This window comes from Giraffa tippelskirchi, chromosome 2, assembly GCF_054371585.1.
Source record: "Giraffa tippelskirchi isolate mGirTip1 chromosome 2, T2T-mGirTip1v1.2.pri, whole genome shotgun sequence".
NCBI lineage: Eukaryota > Metazoa > Chordata > Mammalia > Artiodactyla > Giraffidae > Giraffa > Giraffa tippelskirchi.
In genome coordinates, this window is record NC_137276.1 from 119,966,959 (window position 1) to 119,990,770 (window position 23,812).

The window sequence follows — 23,812 nt, forward strand, 5'->3', positions numbered from 1 at the left end:
ATGCATGAAAGTGAAAAGTGAAAGTGAAGTCGCTCAGTCGTGTCCGACTCTCAGCGACCCCATGGACTGCAGCCTACCAGGCTCCTCCGAATTAAGACTAGGAGGAAAAAATCCTTCAATTTTCCACTTACCATGCAACATTGGGCATACCTTGTAAAACAGTGAGGATTCATTCGTTAAGTTAATTCATTCTAGAGCTCAGAAAGGGCTTCCCAGGTGGCGCTAGTGGTAAAGAATCCGCTTGCCAATGCAGGAGACCCAGGTTTGATCCCTGGGTTGGGAAGATCTGCTGGAGAAGAAAATGGCAACCCACTCCCATTTTTCCTGCCTGGGAAATTCCCATGGACAGAGGAGCCTGAGGTTGAAAAAGAGTCGGACACAACTGAGTGACTAAACCACCACCACCAGAGCTCAGTAAGTGTGACTGTCATCACACACGTCTGCAGCTGCCACAGCCCAGTGCTCCAGCCTCCTCTTTGTCAAAATGAAACAAGCAGTGAGAAGCAGAGATGGAAAGAGCTGTCCTGGTGTGGTGATCTAGGTTCTAATCAGAATAGTCTCCCTGAAGAGCTAACAAATGCTATTGTTTCCTAAGCTAATTCAAGTTGGTTTTCCATACTTGCTACTATGGTCCTAATTCATACAGAAAACTGCAAAGGAAGCCTTTGCAAACCACTGCAGCGCTCCACAGGAATGGGATATGGATCAAACTGGTCTGTAAGAAGTTCCTGATGGTCCAGTGAGGACTCCATGCTTTCACTGCCGAGGGCCCAGGTGTGACCCCTGGTAGGGGAACTAAGATTCCCACAAGCCTCATTACATGTCTCCCACACCCCTCCGAAAAAGAAAAGAAAAATGGTCTATAAAAGATCAGTCTCTGCTGACAACTACAAAGTTATCCTCTTCAAACGGTAAGTAGGGAGAGCAACTGTGTGTGATGTGAACACTGCGCGGAGGTCACTGAGTAGTACGTTCAGCCTCTATGGGGACTAGGGCTGTGTTACTTGGGGTAAACGGAGACATGTTCTGATTTTAAAACTTCAAAGGTGCCCGCTTGACCAAGGAAAAAACAGAAAGGCCAGCTCAGTATGTCTACTTTCCGATGCGATAAAAGGCAGGGCAAATTGGGTTTGAGGACTTTTATGAAATTCCAGTGGGACCTAGCTGCTGTCCCTGAATGTGCAGGCCACACGACACACACAGACGTGTGCAGAGCATCCGGCACCACGCCATTTCTCAGATCAAGCCAGCCCCAGGTTAGCCATAGCCTCTCTGCCCTTTTCTCCCACTTCACTCCCCACCTCTAGCTTGTCAGTATTATGTCAAAGTACTTGATTCAGTTATTAGTGGAAATTAAACCAGGATTTACTACCTCAAAGATTATATGGTACTATTCATTACACATATAACTTAGTTAGTATAATTATGTATTTAAACATTATATGTATAATGTCCCAGACAACCTGAATCTAAAAAGAGGGGAAAATCCATCTGATTCACTCAAAGACATAAATGTGGAGTAAAAACTTAAAAATTCACAACTAAAATGCTTAGAGGATGTAACTTCTGCCTAGTTGAATTTATTTCCCCTACAAAATTCCTAAAATACATCTAATGGCCTGGCCTATCTTGAACGTAGTCTGATAACTGATGGCCTGTACGGGGGGCCTCCCATCATGTTCCACTGCAGGCGGCAGGTTTAAGCACATATCTCATTTTTAGAGTGCTACAGTACATCATCTGTGACCTTAACACAGCTTAAGTTCTTCTCTATGAGCATTTCCTATTCACATTTTCCACTTCACTACTGAGCATCACTGTCTGTGTCATACTCATGACTCCAACACCAATATCACCAAAACCAGGGAACTTGCTAGAAATGCTGATTTGATACTGTTCCTGCCCAGACTTGCTGCCCAGCAATTTGCTGTTAACAAGGCTTCCACGTGATTCCGATACATCTCAAGTTGGGAAAACATTATTACTACATAATCCTCACCTGCTGACATGAAAGCAGGGAGGGGTTCTTAACCTGGGACCTGTGAATGCTCTGAAGTTGAACGCAAATGTCAACTGGGGAGAAGCTGCACAGCTGTCAACTTTCTCAAAGGAATGGCGACCAAGAAACTTAAATTCTGCTTTGAATCACCAAACTCAGCAGAATTCACTTCTGCAAATATATGCCAAGCCAAGATATTCTCCAAGCCTTAATAGCACTTAAGAGCACTTAAACAGTTGAGGCACAAGCAATAATAAAAACTCCATTTTTTGTTACAAAAAAAATTTTTTTGTATGGTAATACCAATTTTCTCAAAAATCTCTTGCAGTAACATTAACAAACACTCTGGTCTACAGGCTGATTCAACAAGGTCAGAAAGGCAGGTAAATGATAAACTCCTGAACTTAACAGAGAAGTAAACGGATTCAAATGTTTACTGACTGCCTACCACACACATGCAACCAGGTTTCACACACTTTATGTGAGATGTGAACCTAAGTTCTATTTATCTGATAACAGAACAGCACTGATACTACCAGGTAAGCGCCCGTTTTAAATGCTCTTCAAGTACAAACTGTGGAGACAATGTTGGAGAACTCGAGCGTACCTTGTCTCATGAGTACACCAAAATCACAACTGCTGATCTGTCAATTAAAAAGGCTGGAATCTACAAAAAGATACTCTACATTCAAAGACATAATGAGCCCCATACCAGGCTCCCCAGACTGGGGGTCTAGCATTAGGAGGAACCTTCACAGCATTTGGCTTTGAAAGCCAGTAGGGCTTGGTCGCAGGAACCCCTAGGACAGAGGGAAAAGGAGATTTCACTCAGGGAGGGTGCACACAAGGTCCAGCACGTGACAAAAGCGGCAACCCCACAGAAGACTGGGCCAGACCTACCTGCTGGTCGAGGGTCTCCTGGGCAGGTGGGGAGCAGCTGTGGCTCTCTGGGGTCATATAAGCTACTGGCAGATGCAGCTGGGACCTATGTTAACTTCAGCTGGAAGCAGATATTTATTTCATCTTTGGCTGTGAGACCTGGCCCCGCCCGACAGCACACAAGCTCCTATGCTGGGACTCACAGGCCAAACCACCCACAGGGCAGGAACAGAGTGCCACACCATCTTTAGACACGTCCCTGTCCGCTAGAGGGCCAAAACCCAGCTCCACCCACGAGTGGGCATGGACCAGCACCTCCCACCAAGAAGCCTGAAACAAGCCTCTAGACCAGCCTTGCCCACCAAGCGGCAAACACCAGAAGCAAGGAAACTAGCAATCACAGATCAGAACCTCCCCGGGTCCTTGGCCCCTGGCTGACAAGAGGGAAGCGTACCGCTGGGACACAGAACATCTACGGAGGGCCACTTCTTCAAGAAATGTAACTATGCCACCACACAGATAAAAATACAAATAGAAATTTAAAAATGAGATGGCCACACAGTAGGTTCCAGATGAAGGAACAAGATAAAATCCCCAAAGAACTAAGTGAAGTGGAAGTGCTCAGTAGCCAATCTACTGCAAAGTGTTCAGAGTAATGGTCGTAAAGGTGATCCACGAACTCGGGAAATGGATGTACAGTGAGATTTCAAGAAGTTTTCAGCAAAGAGAAAATATACAGAGCAATCAAATAAGAGTTGAAAACTCTTAAGTACAAACTGTGGAACCAACAGCAGATCTTCGTCCAAGGAAGCATGCCAACATGCACTAACATTTTCATTTCCAAAGATGTAAATGCAACTTTAACAAATGACAACATCCAAGCTATTCCACTTGACTTAAATCTTGGGTTAAGCCCTATTTATCCAGCAGCCCCACCACTGCCTGGTCCCATCACTATGTGAGTGTTCAGTGTCTAGAAGGAAAAAAAACTTTTGGTACCAGCAGTAGTTTTTAACACAATATAGCTACAGCTTTCAAAAGTGGTATCTAATTTTGGGTAAAAGTGGGAAGTGACTCGTTTTCTTGGGCTTCAGAATCACCATGGACAGTGACTGCAGCCATGAAATTAAAAGACACTTGGTCCATGGAAGGAAAACTATGGCAAACCTAGACAGCGTATTAAAACTCAGAGACATCACTTTGCCAACAAAGGCCTGGTTTTTCCAGTAGTCATGCACAGATGTGAGAACTGGACCATAAAGAAGGCTGATCACCAAAGAACTGATACTTTTGAATTGTGGTGCTGGAGAAGACTCTTCAGAGTCCACTGGACTGCAGGGAGTTCAAACCAATCAATCCTAGAGGAAATCAACCCTGAATATTCATTGGTAGGACCAATACTGAATGAAGCTGAAGTTCCAGTACTTTGGCCACCTGATGCGAAGAGCCGACTCACTGGAAAAGACCCTGATGCTGGGAAAGACTGAAGGCAAAGGGAGAAGGGGGAGGCAGAGGATGAGATGGTTAGATAGCATCACTGACTCAATGGACATGAGTTTGTACAAACTATGGGAGACAGTGAAAGACAGGGAAGTCTGGCATGCTGTAGTCCATGCAGTTGCAAAGAGTCAGACACAACTTAGTGACTGAACAATTTTTAAAGCACCAAAACTGTCATTCAAGTAAGATGTACTGGGCAAAATCAGCTCTACTGTAAGCACTTCACTGACTCTTCAGTAAGCATTAAAGCAAAGCTGATTATTTTCCATAAAGCCAAGTGACACCCAGCCTGGACTGCTTAGAGTTCACAAGGGCATATAGTAAGCATCCCCTCCTAAAATAGAACCTAGGTCAACCCCTTCTCTCTTGGCAAGCTGTCTGCCCCTTGCTCTTTCCTCACCTGTAATCCTCCTGACTGTCCCAGGCCATCCCCTTTTGGCAAATGCAGGACAGAAGATTGCTTCCTAGTTGCATGGCCAATCACTGACTGAGCACCACTATACTATTTTGGATTTGGGATCCTACTAGGAAAATGAACCAATCAACATGATTGTAGTGTTCACCTCATCCCACCTCACCCCCCAAAGAGCATGCAGGGTTGTCACTGAAAAAAAACACACTGTTAAGGGTTTAGGATCCCAAATCTGAAAGGTTCCTGAGGAAGTTACCAGGAAGTGCGAGTGGCCTAGTCTGATGTTCTTATTGTACAGATGAGAATACTGGAGTCCAGAGTTGTAACATGGACTTGCCCAAGGCTAGGTGACTATCCACAGGCGGAAACTAAAAATGTCCTCCAAACTCTTCCCACTATATCACAACCACCACAAAACCCTATTAAGAAAAAATGTCGAGTACATAGAAAAGGTCTCTCCACAGACTTTCAGACAGAATAAAGGCAATCTGTACAATGAGAAATGCCACTCAACAGATACCACTAAGTACCAAGGATCTTTATTCTTAGGTCTGATATTCAATCTGTGACTGCAGATAGTATGTCACTATTTAGAGAATAAAAGGTCCCATTATCTTCATTCAAGTCTTCAGCCACAAAGTTACACCTTATTGTCATATAAGATAAAGGTTGGTAGGGGATTAAGGAGGTACACTGAGGATAAAAGGAGGATAAAAGCAAAAGGGAACAAACACTTTTACAAGCATATCGTCCCAGTTACCGTGAAGGTTCCGTTTCAGGTTAATTTACAAAAGAAGTGACAGAACCATGATTTCAGTGAAAATTAACACGTTATACCTTTTTTTTTTTTACGTTATACCTTTTAAAAAACCAATTCAGAAATACTAAGTCAGGCAAGCATGCAAAATTCAGAGTATAAAAAAACGCAAGGGCTGGCTGCCCAAACAGGTATTTCCCTCAGAAAGAGGGATTTGAAAACGCTGCACAGAACCAAAGGAATTAGAAGCTGAATTAGCAGACCCATTTCCTCAGTTTATGTATGAGGCAAGTGGGCAGACATTAACTGGTAAAGCTTACTCAGCCAGATTAAGAATGTATAGACATCTAATTCCTGGTGCTATCTGCAACTACATGTATCTAAAATACAAGGAGATAAATATCCAGAACACATCAAACCCACTGATTTAAAGAAAACATTTCAAGGGTAGGGGTGAAGTTGTTATTACAGCATAGCAGCACATTACACATATTTAAGAGATTAAATGGAAAGAAATAATCTCTTATTTTAATGCTCAGTTTTGATCAACACAAGTTTCCAGCCAACTATCTGATGTAGAACAAAATGTATCACCTTAAAAAAAAAAAAAAGTATATTCTTCAGTTTTCTTCCACACTTTTTTGGGCCTATCTTTCAAAACTGAGCACTGGGTATTTTTAATGTAAGTAATGGGATGTTATATGTACATTCTAATTACACATTTTAGGAATAAACAAAATGCGTATTTCAGTAATTCATAGTGTATTTAAAAAATGAAAAGCTCTCTATCAAAATACACTTTTCACTGGGAAAAATAAATAAAACAGACAAATGGATCTACACAAAGTAAAAATTAACTTTGGTAGACTTCACTGTGGAGGACAGTCCATAACAAGCTTATCTGCCCTTATTCCCCCAGAGCCGATCATCTTCCGAGTTAAGATTTTAAAAATATGTTTTAATTGAGATCATTATGTTGACATTTGTTTCTCATTCCACATCATCTTCAGCCAAGCTCTGAGCACTTACAATTCTCTGAAAGAGAAAATATTTATAAATTTATAAATACTTATAAATTTTTAAAAGTATGATGAGCATTTAATCAGGATTCTAAGTTCAACATAAAATGCTTTTTTGATCTCTGAATCAAATCTCACTGAAGTTTACCCATATTTAAATGTCAATATTTAACACTTCATACACCGTTTTTATTTAAGAAAATAATCTTTGTCAGCCCCATCTCAAAATTCAAGTCAATAAAATAAAGGAAGTGTAACATTATATTGTGTTGTTAGTCAATTTTTTAACTAAAATCAAAAAGAATTTAAGATCTCTATTCACTCCCATATGAACTAAAAATAATGATTACTGATTTAGTGACCATTCTATCCTAAAAACATTTCCCTTTTTGGTCTGTAAATGGTCAGTCATTATACAAAGAAGGAATACAGTATTCTGAAATATTCCTATTTTGAAAATATTTCCACGTAACATGGCACAAGTGAATTAAGTAAAAGAGGCCATTCTTATTGAGGAATTCAAGCTTCATCCTGAAATCATCCATATTTCAAAAGACATCATCCTCAGGTCAATTTTCCAAAAGCACTATGCTATGCTGTCTTTCAAAAGGTGAATAATGTTAGAGGATTCTGACCACAGACTGGGAACCACATTCATTAGAATCAAAAAATAAAATAAAAAGGATCAAAATCCAGCCGCATGCTCTTTTAATTCTTTCCTTTAGATCTTTGGGACCTTTTTCTTCTCAGTCTTTTTCCAATCCAGATAAGTAAAAGCTCAGTTTAAAGAATTAACCAGTCATTTTTATTAATTTTCAATTATATTAACCATGAAAATTCATTTAATAGACATAATATTCCAAAAAGTAGATTCATTGGGGCTCCTTGAGTATTTAAAATGAATGGGATGCATTTTAATCAACTTGTTAAGTTATGTTTAACCTATTGTATCAATGAGGATATATGCAAACAGCTCCAAACTCAAAGCCCAACTCAGCATTAGCAGAGACACTGAGGCCTTCCGATAAGTGAGGTCTGAGGGAACCACAGACCTTCAAGGATCTGATTTCTAGGCTATGCCATCTTGGCTCCTTTGTCCTCTGCCACTTAACCAAGAGGTCTCACAAAAGAGGCGGCAGAAAGCTAGGTTTAGAAAGCAGATGGGAATGATCTCAGTTTGGGGATCTGAACACCACAGCCTGAGATTCAGCACTGAAGAGACTTACTTCCAATCATCCTCCTGGGCACAATCACTAGGTTTCATGCCCCTTTGTTTGGATGTTTTTCTATTAGTAAAGCACTGACATCTCTAGTAGTATTTTCATTATACGGAGGAGAGTCTCATGCCATCATGTTCACTAGGCTCATTTTTTTTTTTTTAGTTCTACCAGTTTATTGCTACCAACCCATCTCCCTCCACCCTCATGAACGCGTGCTCAGTCATGTAACCCCATGGACTGCAGCCCATCAGGCTCCTCTGTCCATGGACTTTTCCAGGCAAGAATACTGGAGTGGGTTGCCATTTCCTTCTCCATAGGCTCATTTTTAAATGCCAAACTCTCAGATTCTACTCACTTATTTAACAGTTCAAATCTTTACCTGACTAATTGTTGGGAGCTTAGTCAGAAGCATCTGGAACACTGGTGGTGGAAGAGTTTGTTGCAACACTTGCAGTAACTGCTGTGGCTGTCCACACACAGCAATTGCATTTGTCAGATGGTCCACACCCTTCTCATATTCACCTGCAAGATTTACATAAAAATACTGTGTAACTGGAAAAGCCTTTGCCTTTCTCCAAAATTCAATCCTAAAGTCTTTGCTATATCTCCAAGTGATAATGACCAAAAACATCACACAGGTAAAATCTAGAAAATATAGTACACTCATATAACTAAGAAGCCACCAACAAGGCAGATTATATGTATGAAAGGACTCCAGTAACTCTTTCAAAGGGGGAGAAATTAAGGTACATAAATGTCTAAGCTTATTACTAGTTATATACTGAGTATGTCCCAAAGATTACTTAAGAAGTTGCTAACAATGAAACAACCCTTTTTTATGAGCAGAGAGAACTGCAAGACAGGGGGACTGAGGTGGACATGCCCAATTTCCCTTTAAACTAACCCCTTACACTATGTGAATATGACCACATGCAAGTAGACACCTAAAGGCCTTTAATCTCTTCTGAACCTAGTCATTGGCAGTTATCCTCTCTGCAGATCCAACAGCAAGCAATGCCTAAGAATCTGGTATAGCCAGGGTACATTTACACAATGACACAACCTCAATAACGGTCAACCTGTCATCTTGAGCTTCCTTCACATGGAACGTTGCTACAACTTTCATAAAACTTTTGCTGCCTGGATGGCCAGATCTCAAGTGGTACCTTGAGAAACAGCATAAAAAGCAGCATATAATCCACTTAGGACACAGAGCAAGATCAAACCAAGTGTTACAAGATGAAAGTCACCATCCACTCCTCTGCCAGGCAGAATGCTCTCCCTTCCCTCAATGCCTAGGCTTTCTTTCCCAGGAAATGCAAGGTGTAGCCTGAAGGAGACCTGACAATGTTTCCCTGGTTTATCTCATGTTCTCCCACACTTGTTATACACAGCTTCACTGATTCTCTTATTCATTGAGTGTTGATCTTTCTATGCTTGCTACGCAATTTAATGTAGGGACTGGACCATTTGCAACTCTTTAGGTGAAAATGAACAAATTTTGTCAAAAAAGTATTTCTTAGGATTCTGGGTTGGTAAATATATCAAAGACTAGGAGGGTGGCACCTCCAGAGAAGGCATGAAAGTTCTCCACCCCCCAACCCTGTGCATCTCCTACAGCTGGTTACTCCTGAATAGTATTATTTATAATAAACCAGTAAACACAAAAGTTTTCCAACCCTGAGTACGAATGGGACCAAATAAGGCACTGGTAAATTAGGAGGAAGTGCCTGCTACGTAACATTTTTATTTAAACTACTCAAATTGAAGAAAGCTTTAATTCTACGAAGAAGCATTAAAAACAGAAAATATAAGGCACAGGTCTTCCACACAGGACTGGACCTCCATCAGGGACACAATGGCTCCACTGACTTGGAAATTAAGATGCCAAAATGGCCACTGAATCCTCAGGCCACTGAATTTACAGGCAAAAGAGGAGCTCACAGTATTGTCTGAGAATATTAATTCTGATTATTAAATGGAAATAAATAGAGCTGCTACCAGAGTGTGTATGTGTACAACCCAGGAGATCCTCGGCTGAGACACCTCCTAAAACTTCTAAACACACTGGAAACCATTCATGAACAATCACAGCAATTTAGTGTAGAAATGAAACCATGTCCTCTCCACACTGCAGCCTTGACCCTACTCACTTATCCGGAGATACTGCTCAGTTATGGATGAAGACCCCTGCAGGAAGGAGGCCATGTCAAGCCATGAGGCTCACTGCCTAAACTGCTTATGTTTTCTCACGGCTTACCTTCCCCTAAGTCTAACCTCAGGCTGGTTCGGTGGATTCCACCAGAAGAAAGGCTGCCTGGCAGCTGAGTTACATAACTCTTGAGGTGTGCTAGGCTGAAACGTGGAATATAAGCTTGAAGTAAAGAATTAAAAAAATGCTTCCCTATCCTTTCCTGACCCCCTCACTTCCCTCACCATGAGTTAACTGTTCTTGTCAATATAGATCTAATAGCTCAAGTCAAAGAGAAACAGCCACAGTAAATGATCTCCAAGATAATCAAGTAATTGGGAGAGCACCACAGTATCTTAGATAAATTTTTTTACATTATGTTTATTTTGGAGACTAGAAGGAAAATTTGATAGTCATAAACTGACATCTTTAGGAGTATGAACAAACACAGTATCTTTACATAAACTGAAATATTACAATCTCTATCCTTAGACACAGATATCATTATACATGCTTTATTTTTCTTTCGATATTAAAGTAATGAAATTATAGTATCTCAAATGATCTTTATGAGGACCTAAGTGCTTTAATTTGCCCAATGATTAAAAATCCACAAATGACCTGCATCATGTAGTTCAATAATGTCAAAATCTATTATAATACAACAGAGAGAATAAGAAAAACAAGTTAACACTTGATACCATTTCTATTAACGACAGCAACTATTTCAAAGCTACTTTTGTGATAAAAGCTATTTTGACAATAAAAATATAAATACATTTAAGACACTCAATTACTGAATGAATTATGGTTCTCAAATTTGAAAAATGATCATTTTAATTTCATAATAGTAATTTTTTAGAAAGAATTCTTAATTATATTAATGGAACACATAAACCACAAAGCCTAAAGCCTAAATTCTGGATCAGATTTAGATTACTGTTTCTGAAAGTCATATGCCATTAATTGTGTAACCTTGAACAGGTAAACTAACCTTTTCTGGGATGTATTGTATTAGTCATAACTTCCTATAGGTACTGGGAAAGATATGAAGATCAGATGAAGGAGTTGAGGAAATTATATTCCCAGATATTTCTCTCAGTTACTGTTTACATATTACAACTGACTATATTCTTTTAAACTACTTTAAAAGCAACCTCATTTGTTAAGATTATTTTCCTTGCATTATTAAATTCAATGCCTCATATTAAATGCCTAATTCTTGAAATGTTTAGAATATCCCTTTAAAAAAATTTTTGTATTGGAGTATAGCTGACTAACAACGTCGTGAGAGTTCCAAGTGAACAGCGAAGGGACTCAGCCATACATACGTATGTACTCATTACCCCCAAACTACCCTCCCATTCAGGCTGCCACATAACATGAGCAGAGTTCCATGTGCTATATACAGGAGGTTCTTGTCGGTTATCCATTTTTAACACAGCAGTGTGTACATGTCCAACCCAAACTCCCTAATTATCCCACATCCCAGAAATTTTAAGAATATCTTTTTAAAATATAGCCACATTGCACCAAAAAAAGCCCCTTATTACCTATCTAGTTTCCTAGTCTTTCAATGATTATTAATTACCTTGAGCTAGTAATTCTTCACCAAGCTGTATTTCTTCTAGAAAGAATTTCTGAACGGCTTCAGCATCTTTAAGGTCAGGTAACTGTTTGGAAATACAATATTTAGTAACTGGTTTACTCCAGGGATATACACAATACAAAAAATTATGCCATAAAAAAAACAGCTCATTATGAAAGGTGACAAAAAGAAATTTACTCTTCAACAACACACAAGGATAGGAGTTTAATATCTACTTTCAAATAAATGCACGAAAAAATCATTTTTGATAAAACTGGTGTTTGAACAGTTCTTAGAAAGCTGTGAATCAAATCTCAAGTAAAAAGAGAATACAGATATATCTTTTCCAAAGAATATGAACTTGAAAACTTACACGGTTTTTTAGTGGCCATTATCATAGATTTTCATATAACTACATTGAGGAATATGTAACTGTATAATCATGATCTATTTGTTGGGCATTTGAGCTGTTTCTAATTTTTTTTTTTGCTATTTCAAACAGTTCAGTTCAGTCCTCAGTCGTGTCCGACTCTTTGCGACTCCATGAATCACAGCACGCCAGGCCTCCCTGTCCATCACCAACTCCCGGAGTCGACCCAAACCCATGTCCACTGAGTCGGTGATGCCATCCAGCCATCTCATCCTCTGTCGTCCCCTTCTCCTCCTGCCCCCAATCCTTCCCAGCATTAAGGTCTTTCCAATGAGTCAACTCTTCGCATGAGGTGGCCAAAGTATTGGAGTTTCAGCTTCAGTATCAGTCCTTCCAATGAACACCCAGGATTGATCTCTTTTAGGATGGACTGGTTGGATGTCCTTGCAGTCCAAGGGACTCTCAAGAGTCTTCTCCAACACCACAGTTCAAAAGCATCAATTCTTCAGCACTCAGCTTTCTTCACCATCCAACTCTCACATCCATACATGACCAATGGAAAAACCATAGCCTTGACTAGACGGACTTTTGTTGGCCAAGTAATGTCTCTGCTTTTAAATATGCTATCTAGGTTGGTCATAATCTTCCTTCCAAGGAGTAAGCGTCTTTTAATATCATGGCTGCAATCACCATCTGCAGTGATTTTGGAGCTCCCAAAAATAAAGTCTGACAATGTTTCCATTGTTTCCCCATCTATTTCCCATGAAGTGATGGGACCAGATGCCATGATCTTAGTTTTCTGAATGTTGAGCTTTAAGCCAACTTTTTCACTCTCCTCTTTCACTTTCTTCAAGAGGCTCTTTAGTTCTTCTTCACTTTCTGCCATAAGAGTGGTGTCATCTGCATATCTGAGGTTATTGATATTTCTCCCGGCAATCTTGATTCCAGCTTGTGTTTCTTCCAGCCCAGCGTTTCTCATGATGTACTCTGCATAAAAGTTAAATAAACAGGGTGACAATATACAGCCTTGACATACTCCTTTTCCTACTTGGAACCAGTCTGTTGTTCCATGTCCAGTTCTAACTGTTGCTTCCTGACCTGCATACAGGTTTCTCAAGAGACAGGTCAGATAGTCTGGTCTTCTCATCTCTTTAAGAATTTTCCAGTTTATTGTGATCCACACAGTCAAAGGCTTTGGTATAGTCAATAAAGCAGAAATAATGTTTTTCTGGAACTCTCTTGCTTTGTCGATGATCCAGCGGATGTTGGCAATTTGATCTCTGGTTCCTCTGCCTTTTCTAAAACCAGCTTGAACATCTGGAAGTTCATGGTTCATGTACTGCTGAAGCCTGGCTTGGAGAATTTTAAGCATCACTTTACTAGCGTGTGAGATGAGTGCAATTGTGCAGTAGTTTGAGCATTCTTTGGCATTGCCTTTCTTTGGGATTGGAATGAAAACTGACCTTTTCCAGTCCTGTGGCCACTGCTGAGTTTTCCAAAATTTGCTGGCATATTGAGTGCAGCACTTTCACAGCATCATCTTTTAGGATTTGAAGTAGCTCAACTGGAATTCCATCACCTCCACTAACTTTGTTCATAGTGATGCTTCCTAAGGCCCTCTGACTTCACATTCCAGGATGTCTGGCTCTAGGTGAGTGATCACACCATCGTGATTATCTGGGTCGTGAAGATCTTTTTTTATAGTTCTTCTGTGTATTCTTGCCACTTCTTCGTAATATCTTCTGCTTCTATTAGGTCCATACCATTTCTGTCCTTTATCGAGCCCATCTTTGCATGAAAAGTTCCCTTGGTATCTCTAATTTTCTTGAAGAGATCTCTAGTCTTTCACATTCTGTTGTTTTCCTCTATTTCTTTCCACTGATCACTGAGGAAGGCTTTCTTATCTCTCCTTGCTATTTTTGGAACTCTGCATTCAGATGGGAGTATCTTTCCTTTTCACCTTTGCTTTTCGCTTCTCTTCTTTTCACAGTTATTTGTAAGGCCTCCTCAGACAGCCATTTTGCTTTTTTGCATTTCTTTTACATGGGAATGGTCTTGATCCCTGTCTCCTGTACAATGTCACGAACCTCTGTTCATAGTTCATCAGGCATTCTGTCTATCAGATCCAGTCCCTTAAATCTATTTGTCACTTCCACTGTATAATCCTAAGGGATTTGATTTAGGTCATACCTGAATGGTCTAGTGGTTTTCCCTACTTTCTTCAATTTAAGTCTGAATTTGGCAATAAGGAGTTCGTGATCTGAGCCACAGTCTGCTCCCGGTCTTGTTTTTGCTGACTGTATAGAGCTTCTCCATCTTTGGCTGCAAAGAATATAATCAATCTGATTTCGGTGTTGACCATCTGGTGATGTCCATGTGTAGAGTCTTCTCTTGTGTTGTTGGAAGAGGGTGTTTGCTATGACCAGTGCGTTCTCTTGGCAAAACTCTATTAGCCTTTGCCCTGCTTCATTCTGTACTCCAAGGCCAAATTTGCCTGTTACGCTAGGTGTTTCCTGACTTCCTACTTTTGCATTCCAGTCCCCTGTAATGAAAAGGACATCTTTTTTGGGTGTTAGTTCTAAAAGGTCTTGTACGTCTTCATAGAACCGTTTAAGTTCAGCTTCTTCAGTGTTACTGGTCGGGGCACAGACTTGGATTACCGTGATATTGAATGGTTTGCCTTGGAAACGGACAGAGATCATTCTGTCATTTTTGAGACTGCATCCAAGTACTGCATTTCGGACTCTTTCGTTGACCATGATGGCTACTCCATTTCTTCTAAGGGATTCCTGCCCACACCGGGGGGGTTGGCCAAGAGGAGTTACCCCATGTCCAAGAAGCAGCGGCTGTGTGGGCACAGGAGGGCCGAGAGGAGTTACTCCACATTCAAGGTCAGGAGGGGCCACCGTGAGTAGATCCCCTTGTCCAAGATAAGGAGCAGCGGCTGCTCTTGGCTGGAGCAGCTGTGAAGAGATACCCCACGTCCGAGGTAAGAGAAACCCAGGTAAGCTAGTAGGTGTTGCGAGAGGGCACCAGAGGGCAGACACACTGAAACTATAATCACAGAAAACTAGCCAATCTGATCACACGGACCACAGCCTTGTCTATCTCAATGAAACTAAGCCATGCCGTGTGGGGCCACCCAAGATGGACGGGTCATGGCGGAGAGGTCTGACAGAATGTGGTCCACTGGAAAAGGGCATGGCAAACCACTTCAGTATTCTTGCCTTGAGAACCCCATGAACAGTATGAAAAGGCAAAAAGATAGGACACTGAAAGATGAACTCCCCAGGTCAGTGGGTGCCCAATATGCTACTGGAGATCACTGGAGAAATAACTCCAGAAAGAATGATGGGATGGAGCCAAAGCAAAAACAATACCCAGCTGTGGATATGACTGGTGATAGAAGCAAAGTCCGATGCTGTAAAGAGCAATATTGCATAGGAACCTGGAATGTTAGGTCCATGAACCAAGGCAAATTGGAAGTGGTCAAACAGGAGATGGCAAGAGTGAACGTCGACATTCTAGGAATCAGCGAACTGAAATGGACTGGAATGGGTGAATTTAACTCAGATGACCATTATATCTACTACTGTGGGCAAGAATCCCTTAGAAGAAATGGAGTAGCCATCATGGTCAACAAGAGTCCAAAAGGCAGTACTTGGATGCAATCTCAAAAACGATAGAATGATCTCTGTTCGTTTCCAAGGCAAACCCCTCAATTTCAAACAAGCAGCTTTATTTAAATAACTTTGCCTTTCTGTGTTTTTGTGATTTGTTATATATTACCAAATTGAATGATTATAATATATAAAGTCACCAGCTATGTGCATTATCTTTGTAAAAAATGTAAATCAAGTATTTAAAAAGTCCCTTTTTATTTAAAAACCTAGACTACTAATGGAAGTTTCTGGTTCTTGAGTATTAGCATATACACTCTTATTACAGGTATGTACAGTTATCAGACACCATGCTATGCTATGTACACAGTATAGTGTAAATACAACTATTATATGGACCAGGAAACAGAAAAATTCACAAAGTCTCTTTATGGCAGTGGTCTGGAACCAAAGTAGAAATATCTTTGAATTATACCTGTAACACATCCATTTTCTATATCCTTAGAAAGATAGGACTACCGAAAACATAATGAATATATTACATATTTCAGAAAGGTAGTTTGGACATAACAGGGAAAGTGACTGCCTCCCAATTTCACCCTGCTATTATCATATCCAGTCAGTTAGCTGTGTTAATTACTCAAATGCAACATTAATTGATCTAATTTTTTCACTGCTTCAACTTGCTTTAAAAAGAAGTACTACTGATCCAGTAGGTCCAAGTCCTGGACATCTAGACGATGGAACTAATTTCAATTAAAAAAAAAAAAAGCTATATGCCAACATTTGCCTATACATATCACATAACATTCTTTATAAAATAGATAAATAAATCTATGTAGTCATTAAAAATAATCATGAACATAGGATCTATGAAAAGGAAAAAAATGAATAAGACTTATGTCTACAGTTACATATTACAAGGTAAAAATGTGACAGGCAGTGGGATTGTGGATCAGTGGGTGTGAATAATCTTATGTAATTTTCAAAATAAGTAACATGTCATTCTTCTAAAGAAGTGTGGAGGAAAGAAAATTAAATTAGTAATAAGTGTTTTGTTATTTTGGAGCGGCTAAGTGAAAAAGTTTGAACTTTTGGTAAGTGTCTTCAGAGCCTATCATCTTACCACCCTCAAATATTGTTCGCACAGTAAGTTGTCTGCTATGAGGCTGACAAAGGGGAAATAAGGAAAGACTGGAAAATCTGTAGGGGAACAGAGCTAATAACTATTCTTATAAAGAAATTGTATTTTAAAACATAAAATCAGTGTCTGATATCAGTTAGCTTTCTCAAAATATATATTTGAAGTAGACTATAAAAAAACAAATTATTACCTTGGAAAGCCCAGCTCTCTCCTTGGCAAGCTTTTGTTTCTTTCTTCCTGCAAAAAAGGGAATATTTTCATTTTATTATTATTAAAATGGGAATCAAAAGAAGTCTAATTACTGTGGTACTCATTATATTTGCAAAACATGACCAACTCAGGCTTTTCTTCTTGTGATTTGTCAGGGTCATAAAAATAGTTCAGGTCAGCTACCGGCAATGGGACATTCCTGGACAGAAGCTTTGTCCTTCCCTCTGGGATACCAGGATTGGCAATTTGCAAAATGGAGATAATTAAGAGACTCAGCTGTTGGAACCATCATAAGTAGAGAAAGTCTCTCTCCCCCGCCTCCAACCTACATAGGACAGGAAACATGACCAAGAACCAAGCCTCTGTTGTTATGATGGAGTTTTATTACTGAAATATAACTGACTCTGTCTTTACTAAATTTTGAAAACTATCTGGCATTATTAAATAAGAAAAGAATTTAAAAAACAGCATTTGAAAAAGCTTTCTTGAGAAAAAAAGCACAGTATTTCCGCATTTGGCAATAATAAGGGCAAAGAAAGGCAGCACTCAAATAATTACTGCCAGTTAAAGGGATAAATCCCATGGACGGAGGAGCCTGGTAGGCTGCAGTGCATGGGGTCGCAAAGAGTCAGACACAACTGAGCGACTTCACTTTCACTTTTCACTTTCATGCATTGGAGAAGGAAATGGCAACCCACTCCAGTATTCTTGCCTGGAGAATCCCAGGGACAGCGGAGCCTGGTGGGCTGCCGTCTATGGGGTTGCGCAGAGTCAGACACGACTGAAGCGACTTAGCAGCAAAGGGATAAAACCCTTGCCCTACAGTCTGCAGGTTGTGTTTGTTTTTGACATGAAATAGTAATACTACAAACTCAGGAGTAAAGTGACATTGTTTAAATCAATTGTCAACCTTTAAAATCTAATCAGTAAAAATCTACTCAGTAGTAGGACACTAACAATATTTTAAGCTGCTGTTTAATTGCATGGGCTTCCCTGGTAGCTCAGCAGGTAAAGAATCCACCTGCAATGCAGGAGACTCTGGTTCTATTCCTGGGTCAGGAAGATCCCCTGGACAAGGGAGAGGCTACCCACTCCAGTATTCCTGGGCTTCCCTGGTGGCTCAGTTGGTAAAGAATCCACCTGCAATGCAGGAGACCTGGGTCCAATCCCTGGATTGGGAAGAACCCCTGGAGAAAGGAAAGGCTACCGACTCCAGTATTCTAGCCTGGAGAATTCCATGGACTGTATAGTTCATGGGGCTGCAGAGAGTCAGACACGACTGAGAAAGGGGGCTTCCCTAGTAGCTCAGCTGGTAAAGAATCCGCCTGCAATGCAAGATTATCGTTCAAATCCTGGGTTGGGAAGATCCACTGGAGAAAGGGCTAGGCTACCCATTCCAGTGTTCCTGGGCTTCCCTGGTGGCTCACCTGGTAAAGAATCTGCCTGCAATGTGGGAAACCTGGGTTCGATCCCTGGGTTGGGAAGATCCCCCGGAGAAGGGAACGACTACCCACTCCAGTATTCTCGCCTGGAGAATTCCATGGGCTGGAGAAGTCCATGGGGTAGCAAAGAGTCAGACACAACTGAGTGACTTTCACTTTAATTGTATACTCCATGAGAAAGGGTGCTGGCACAAGGAAGCCTGGGTTTCCTTTATACCCCAGATCTTCCACTGACTAGCAGTGTGACCTTGGGCAAGTTACAGTTAACTTACTATGCCTCTCTTTCTCCTTCTGTAAACCTGGTTTAAGAACAATACCGGCTTCACAGAGTTGATGTGAGGATTAAATGAGTTACTGTTATTTTCAGTGCCTGGTTGGCACTATTAAGATATAAGCACTCAGGACTGAGCTCAATACCAACCAATTCCTCAGCTAAGGAGTTGCACTATGCCAAGTAGTTAATTTAGTTTCATTAACCAGTAAAAATTACCAAAGGCACCATGTGGCTAAGAAAGGAAAAGCTCTAATACTTATTACTGGGATCTTCAGCAAATAAGTATCAGCTCTCAAAAAAAGATCAGATACACTTTATTACTGTGAGAAACAAAAGTTATAAAACAAGCAAATGTCCTCTTAAAACCTTAAAGCATCCTATAAATCCAATTTTCAATGCATGAGTAGAGAGGTGGTGACCCTAGTGCACACAAATGGGTTAATTTACTCTGGTCAGGGAATCTTTTCTAACTTGCATTTACAAACTAGGTTTACCACCAATTCTAGCCAATTGTAGCCCCCAGATTACATAAAGTGCTACAATTCTAAGGCCTTAGCACTTTCAAAAATATATATATAGGTTAAAGCTGATCTTACTATTAATTTGAAGACTGACTATTTTTCCCAACTACCTTTCTTAGGTGTTCAACATTAGGCAACTGTGGAGAGACAGAATATATAACTTCAATTAAGGTTCAGCTCTCTTTTGGCAGAATGACACCACACTATATTAATTAGTTACTAAAAGATCATGATACAGACGTGCTGGGAAGAGTATGAAGACTGGACATGGAACACTTTATGTTAAGGATAAGCACTTGTTTTGGATTCAAGAGAGATACTATCCTACATGTTACTAATTAGCTTATTTATCCTCACAGCAACACAAGGACAGGTACTAGTATCATCACCATGTTATCACAGAGATAATTTACCAAGATCACAACTAATGGGTGGTGGAGTGGCGATCCAAACGCTCAGGCAGCAGAATTTCACTCAAACATTACTCTACACTGCAGAGAAGTGAAGATATGTCCTTCAATATAAAAGGCATCTCAGAAATAAACACGGCAAGTTTGTGGAATCAACAGAGATATACAATTTGCTATGTCAGAATTTACAGAAAATGACAAAAGTGATAATAGTAGAAAGAAGCCTGATTTCCAAACATATATATATATATATAAATCATACGTTCTTCTCCACTCCATTAAAAAACCATGGTTTTTTAATGGAGTGGAGAAGAACGTATGATTTTTGCTGAATATTTGGTAGTTACCAAATTTTAAGCTTGCTTAGCTGCTTTAAATTTACATCAATAAGATTAAAATTCTCACTTTACTTTTGTTAAGACAACTAACTTATTACAACAACTTATTTATCAGATAGTATCTCTGACAAACAGGCAGATAACAGATTGAAAAATCAAGGAGCTACTATATATTCAATCAGCAGACTAACACAATATATGCTAGAAATCAGTCCAAAGTGTCTCTGCATAAACCTAACAAGTTAAAACAGACGAAAAAAATACACATAAAATACAAAAAGTCCCGAATCTAAAGCAATCATTTAAACGAGATTACTTATTTTAAAATGAATCATTTCATACAGTGCTGTAAAATGAAAAACATCTGTAGTTGGTACTTTGTAGGTTAATTTTCATTTATTAGTGATTATTTAGATAAAAATTATGCTGTAGGAGTTTCTGGTAATCTCACACTAATGGAAGGTAAGAAAAAAAATTGAGTAAATTAGTCTTAACTTCAAACCTATTTTAAACAGCCTAAATCTCTTTTCCTAAAAACAAAACCAAAAACCTTCAGAAACAGTGATTTTGAAAAACTCTGCCCTTTTATTACAGATGTCAGTCAGTTCGGTGGCTCAGTCCAACTCTTTGAGACCCCATGAACTGCAGCACACCAGGCTTCCCTGTCCATCACCAACTCCCAGAGCTTGCTCAAACTCATGTCCATCCAGTTGGTGATGCCATCTAACCATCTTATCCTCTGTCCTCCCCTTCTCCTTTCTTCAATATTTCCCAGCATCAGGGTCTTTTCCCATGAGTCAGTTCTTTGCATCAAGTGGCCAAAGTATTGGAGCTGGAGCTTCAGCATCAGTCCTTCCAATGAAGGTAGGGTGTGTAAGCCCCACCACAGAGCCACTGAGCAGACAACCCACAAACTGAAGAACAATTATACCAAAGAAGCTCTTGAACTGTTGTGAAAGTTCTAGGGTCCACAACAGATTTCCCAATGTGCTGCTGCTGCTGCTAAGTCGTGTCTGACTCTGTGCGACCCCATAGATGGCAGCCCACCAGGCTCTGCCGTCCCTGGGATTCTCCAGGCAAGAATACTGGAGTGGGTTGCCATTTCCTTCTCCAGTGCATGAAAAGGAAAAGTGAAAGTGAAGTCGCTCAGTCGTGTCCGACTCTTTGCGACCCCATGAACTGTAGCCTACCAGGCTCCTCCATCCATGGATTTCCCAGGCAAGAGTACTGGAGTGGAGTGCCATTGCTTTCCCAATGTGGGGATCCTGCAAAGGAACTTAGAACCCCCAGGGGATTTGACTCTGGAGGTCACTGGGATTTGATTACAGAACTTCCACATGACTGGGCAAACAGACTCTTGGAAGGCACAAACAAAACATTGTGCTCACCAGGACCCAGGAGAAAGGAGCAGTAACCCCACAAGAGACTGAGCCAGACTTGCCCATGAGTGTCTGGGAGTCTCCCGCGGAGGCGTGGCCTGCTGTGGGGTCGGGGCACTGAATACTACAGTCCTGGCATAAGTCCTTTTGAAGGAGGTCGTCATTACCCCTATCATAGGTCAAAGTACCTGGAGGGAACATAGCCCCACCCATCAACAGAAAATTGGATTAAAGATTTACTGAACAAGACCCAGATTCCCCCCAGTTAGTCTCTCTCATCAGGAAGCTTCACAAGCCTTTCATCCTTATCTAGAGGGCAGACAGAATGGAAACCACAATTACAGAAAACTAACCAAACTGATCTCGTAACAAACTGTGGATCACAGCCTTATCCAACTCAATGAAACTACGAGCCATAGGGCCATGGTAAAGAGTTTTGACAAAATGTGATCCACTGGAGAATGGAATGGCAAACCACTTCAGTATTCTTGCCTTGAGAACCCCATGAACAGTATTACAGATATAAATATTCTATTAGAAATTAAGCTAAGAAAATGAAAAATTAGCTAAATTAACTAAACTGAAACCAATTACACCCCACAAATACAAAACACCCTCAAGTTCTCAAAATCAGTCAACCATACAGATTTTGAATAGACTGTAAAATTACTCTGAGCAAGTTTTACTTGCTAAAGAAAATACAAAATAGCAATTATATTCATAAACAATCTTTTAGCATTCATCAATTACCACGTGTCAGGTACTGTACTAAATTCTACATTATAATGTAGTACAAAAAAGAAGGAAACTAAAGCTTGAAATTTGTTGCCCAAGGTTATCCAGCTACTAATTCAAGCCTGACACTTAAGTCATCAGGCTACTACTGAAACTAGAAAGAAATTTATGGATGATTAAAGAAAACTGTGAAAATAACTGATTTCTTAATTTGTTCAAAATGACAGCTTTTATTATTTCAACCAAAAATTAGTTTTCTCAAGGTTTTCAACAATAGGATTGCTGTGATTCCAAAGGAAGGGCTAATCCATTCTTTACAGAGATCTGCTTCCACACCACCACTGCCTAACTATTTCTTGGAAACTACAGGAAAATGATAAAAAATTCCAATAATTACATTTACAGCAGGAGTTTATAGGATCTTCTCCATGTCAAGAATGGTGGTGAGCACATCAAACATTTTAAACTTCACAAAACCAACAAGAGGCAATACCTGATTTTGCAAGCTAAGAAAATTAAGATTCAGAAAACCCAAGATTATACTGCTAATCTGTGACTAATCTGGGTCAGGAAACTCAGTGTCTGAATCCAAAGCAGCATTATTTCCATTAGTCTACCTAACCATAAATAAAAAAATTACCTCTATATCCCTTTCTTCCTGAGACACAAGAGAGCCAGAATCAGATATCATATTGCAGATGGTTTAAGAGCCGCAGTTTCCAGTAAGGTAGTTCTAGCCACGTGTGACCCAAGTACACGTGAAATGCTAATCATTTCTTTGTATTTTTCTGGGCTTTAGTAATTTACCTATACATTCTAGTTTCAGGAACTATTTTGACTGAGCAACCTAGGTAGATTACAAAACTACTTAATGCAACAAATTTGCTCTTCCGTTGCTGCGAATGAGCATACCTCCGAAATGCAAAGAACACGAAAGGTTTTGGCGACACGATTTCCTTCTTGTAAATCTCTTTTAAAAGATGTCGCAGGTATGAAATAAGACTGAGCCACAGGAAATGTGCAGCCTTTTGGACGCCCCTGCAATTTCTATAGCATTCACTCATATCTTGGAAGCCGTTACAGTGGAGCTACCAAGAGGGTTTAAGAATGCATGCAACCTTATCGTTTGAAAATGATACTGAGCTGGATTTCCAGGTTCAGTCTAAGCACAAATTCGTAAAATACAAACAAAAACCCCGACTTTCGAGTTCGGAAGAAGTGAAAAAAGATAAACAGCGAAAAAGAGCCACAACCCCTAAATTATAATACAAACGAATTTGCACTTACACGTTACACGTTTAGGGAAAACAAAATGGGAAAAATCGTTCTTCCAAAATGGAGGGACTCGTTCGTTGGCACACAGGCCGGGAGCAACCCTGGGAGCGGCGCCATCACCTTTCTCTGGTGTGTGCGCTCACCGCCCCAGACCCTGCAGCACCACGCGGCGGGTCGGCCGGCGGGAAGTAGGGGACGAGGACGCCGCGGGGGGCGGCGGGAGGGGAGGGAGGGAGGCCCAGGGAACAGGAGACCCACTCACGTTCTCGCAGCCTGTTCTTGAAGTTGGGGTCACTCCGTCTCTTGCGGTCGAAGTAAATGCAGTAACCGATAAAAAGGGCCCCGCACACGCCGGCGGCGATGGCGCTGTTCCGGCCCACCATCTTCTCTCCACCTAGGCGCCGGGTCGGCTGCGGCGGGGCCCGCAAAGAAGCCGTTGACCGGGGAACCTCGGATCCGAGTGCGCTGCTCAGTCCCGACGCCCGCCGCGAGGGACGCGGAAAGGCGGAACATGCGTCACTTCCGGCCC

The 23,812-nt window shown here is 40.6% G+C and overlaps 1 protein-coding gene and 1 non-coding gene across 2 annotated transcripts; both read right to left on the reverse strand.

The window, feature by feature from the left end:
* Positions 1-5,307: 5,307 nt before the first annotated feature.
* On the reverse strand, positions 5,308-23,779 carry TOMM20 (translocase of outer mitochondrial membrane 20). The gene is made up of 5 exons (XM_081570412.1): positions 23,546-23,779; positions 16,890-16,936; positions 11,569-11,650; positions 8,166-8,308; positions 5,308-6,582 (listed from the first exon to the last, which is right to left on the reverse strand). The coding sequence occupies exons 1-5, from the start codon at positions 23,664-23,666 to the stop codon at positions 6,538-6,540; spliced, it is 438 nt and encodes a 145-aa protein (XP_081426538.1). The 5' UTR covers positions 23,667-23,779; the 3' UTR covers positions 5,308-6,537.
* Positions 22,987-23,121, reverse strand: LOC145540041 (small nucleolar RNA SNORA14). Its single transcript, XR_014078167.1, has one exon. It is a non-coding gene; the product is annotated as a small nucleolar RNA SNORA14 (small nucleolar RNA).
* Positions 23,780-23,812: the final 33 nt, after the last annotated feature.

Bases quoted from the DNA above. Each gene is read 5' to 3' on its own strand.
- TOMM20 (XM_081570412.1), bottom strand. From the start codon at position 23,666: ATGGTGGGCCGGAACAGCGCCATCGCCGCCGGCGTGTGCGGGGCCCTT. The intron at 16,937-23,545 runs GTGAGTGGGTCT...CCTTTTTTGCAG, and splicing joins CAAGAACAGGCTGCGAGAAC to GAAGAAAGAAACAAAAGCTT. The intron at 11,651-16,889 runs GTAATAATTTGT...ATTTCCAAACAG, and splicing joins AGAGAGCTGGGCTTTCCAAG to TTACCTGACCTTAAAGATGC.